A 1,711-nucleotide genomic window follows, 5' to 3' on the forward strand; every position below is an offset into this window, starting at 1 on the left:
GGGTTGCATTATGTTCGGTCAGCTGGTTTACCGCGACATTCTACATACAATGGCTGCTGGAAAAGCAGCAAGTTTTGTTGTTGACTTGCTGCTTTCTGGGTGGTTGTACAGGAAGCTCCACTAATGCTTTTCAAAGATGTACAGTTGTAAAATTGCAGCCATTTCTAGGTGAATGTAAACGTTGAGTTGGGGGCGTGGTCAGCAGCAGCTCTTTTAGATTTAAAGAGACAGAGGCCCTAAAACAGCTCGCTATGTGAGAATGGTTCTGTGCTGAAACTAACGAACGGGCTTTGTTTAGGCCACAGATTGACGCCAACCCGCTAGGATTAGGGTCAAAGAGCGTTCCAGATTATTCTGAAGGCAGAGCCTGAAATCTGCACCGAGTTTCAATCAGCAATCCCCAAACCTCGCCGACATCAACCGGCCTGACTGCTGGCCAGAGACAGGAAGTGAAGTGGCAGCGCCTGGTTCTGACAGGAAGTGGCGTGAGCAGGATGATCCGGTTTTACCAGAGGGATCCAGAGGCAGCGGTTCCGGTTCATCCATCAGCGTGGTTTTCTCCTCCCCGGCCAGCGGCGAGCTCACGCCGCCGTCAAACATCCCGAAAACAGCCACAGAGTACTGGGTTCCCGCCCTGCAGGGACACAAACGACATCACTTCCTGTTCCCTGGTTCAGAACCAGCTGGGCCCACTTCTTCAGCCTTCCAATCGGTTCCTGCATGATGCTGCCACCACCAGGCCTCACCATGAGGATGACCAGCAGCTCATCCGACCGTTTCATCAACAACTTTCAGGAAACGTGTTTGGAGTCAAAGCAGCTGTGAGGCACGGCGGTGGCAGCATCATTACAGGTGGAACAATGAGATATGGACACAGAGAGATGAGCCCACAGCTCTGACCTCTGACCTCTGCTGGACGACGAGCGAGCAGGTCTCTTCATTTGGAACGATTATTAAAACTACATGTTTATTAAACCGTCACGACAGTTTGACCTGGGACAAAAACAACCAATCACAGGCAGGGGGCGGGGCTTAGCGCTGTCAATCAAACGTATGCAGGCGCTGCTAAATATGCTAACGGAGGAGAAACCGCTCACTGCTGCAGAAGAACTGCGGCTATGCTAACTAGCCTTAGCATTCATGCTAGCTGCAGACTAACGGATAATTTCTGGATATTTAAAATGTTTTCCAGATTAAATGTTTATTACAGCTTAAAGTTTATTGATCTTTGAGAATAAAATCATCAATAATCACCACTGGAAGATGGTCTCAACTCAGCAACATTATCGTTTACAGCTCGTTCACCGTGTGGCTGAACTTATGACGCCTGCAGGTGAGCCTACCTGAGCTCCTCCAGAACCACCGTGTTGTCGTACGGACCCACCATCAGCTCCCCCTGGTCCACCGCGCTGCCAGAGGGGTGAAAGGTCACCCTGTAGCCCCGCACCTCCCCCGGAGCCGGGTCCCAGGAGACCCTGAAGCTGGTCTTAGTGGGTTCAGAGGTCAGCAGGTTCCTGGGGGCCTTGAAGGCCGGCACTGCAGGGGACAGAGGAGGACAGAGGAGGAGGCGTCAGGACAGAGGAGGACAGAGGAGGACAGAGGAGGACAGAGCAGGACAGAGGAGGACAGAGGAGGACAGAGCAGGAGAGAGCAGGACAGAGGAGGACAGAGGAGGACACAGGAGGACAGAGCAGGACACAGGAGGACAGAG

At 52.5% G+C, this 1,711-nt stretch overlaps 1 protein-coding gene across 1 annotated transcript in view; it reads right to left on the reverse strand.

Moving 5' to 3' along the window:
- The window catches only part of col12a1b (collagen, type XII, alpha 1b), a 100,980-nt gene that overhangs the window by 64,359 nt on the left and 34,910 nt on the right, over window positions 1–1,711 (reverse strand). Inside the window, exons 12-13 of the mRNA XM_017302095.1 lie at window positions 1,344–1,536; window positions 510–634 (exon numbers count right to left, since the gene is read on the reverse strand). Of these exons, the coding sequence (XP_017157584.1) occupies window positions 510–634; window positions 1,344–1,536 (318 nt within the window). The remainder of the gene's footprint in view (window positions 1–509; window positions 635–1,343; window positions 1,537–1,711) is intronic.

This window comes from Poecilia reticulata, linkage group LG21, assembly GCF_000633615.1.
Source record: "Poecilia reticulata strain Guanapo linkage group LG21, Guppy_female_1.0+MT, whole genome shotgun sequence".
NCBI classification, from domain to species: domain Eukaryota; kingdom Metazoa; phylum Chordata; class Actinopteri; order Cyprinodontiformes; family Poeciliidae; genus Poecilia; species Poecilia reticulata.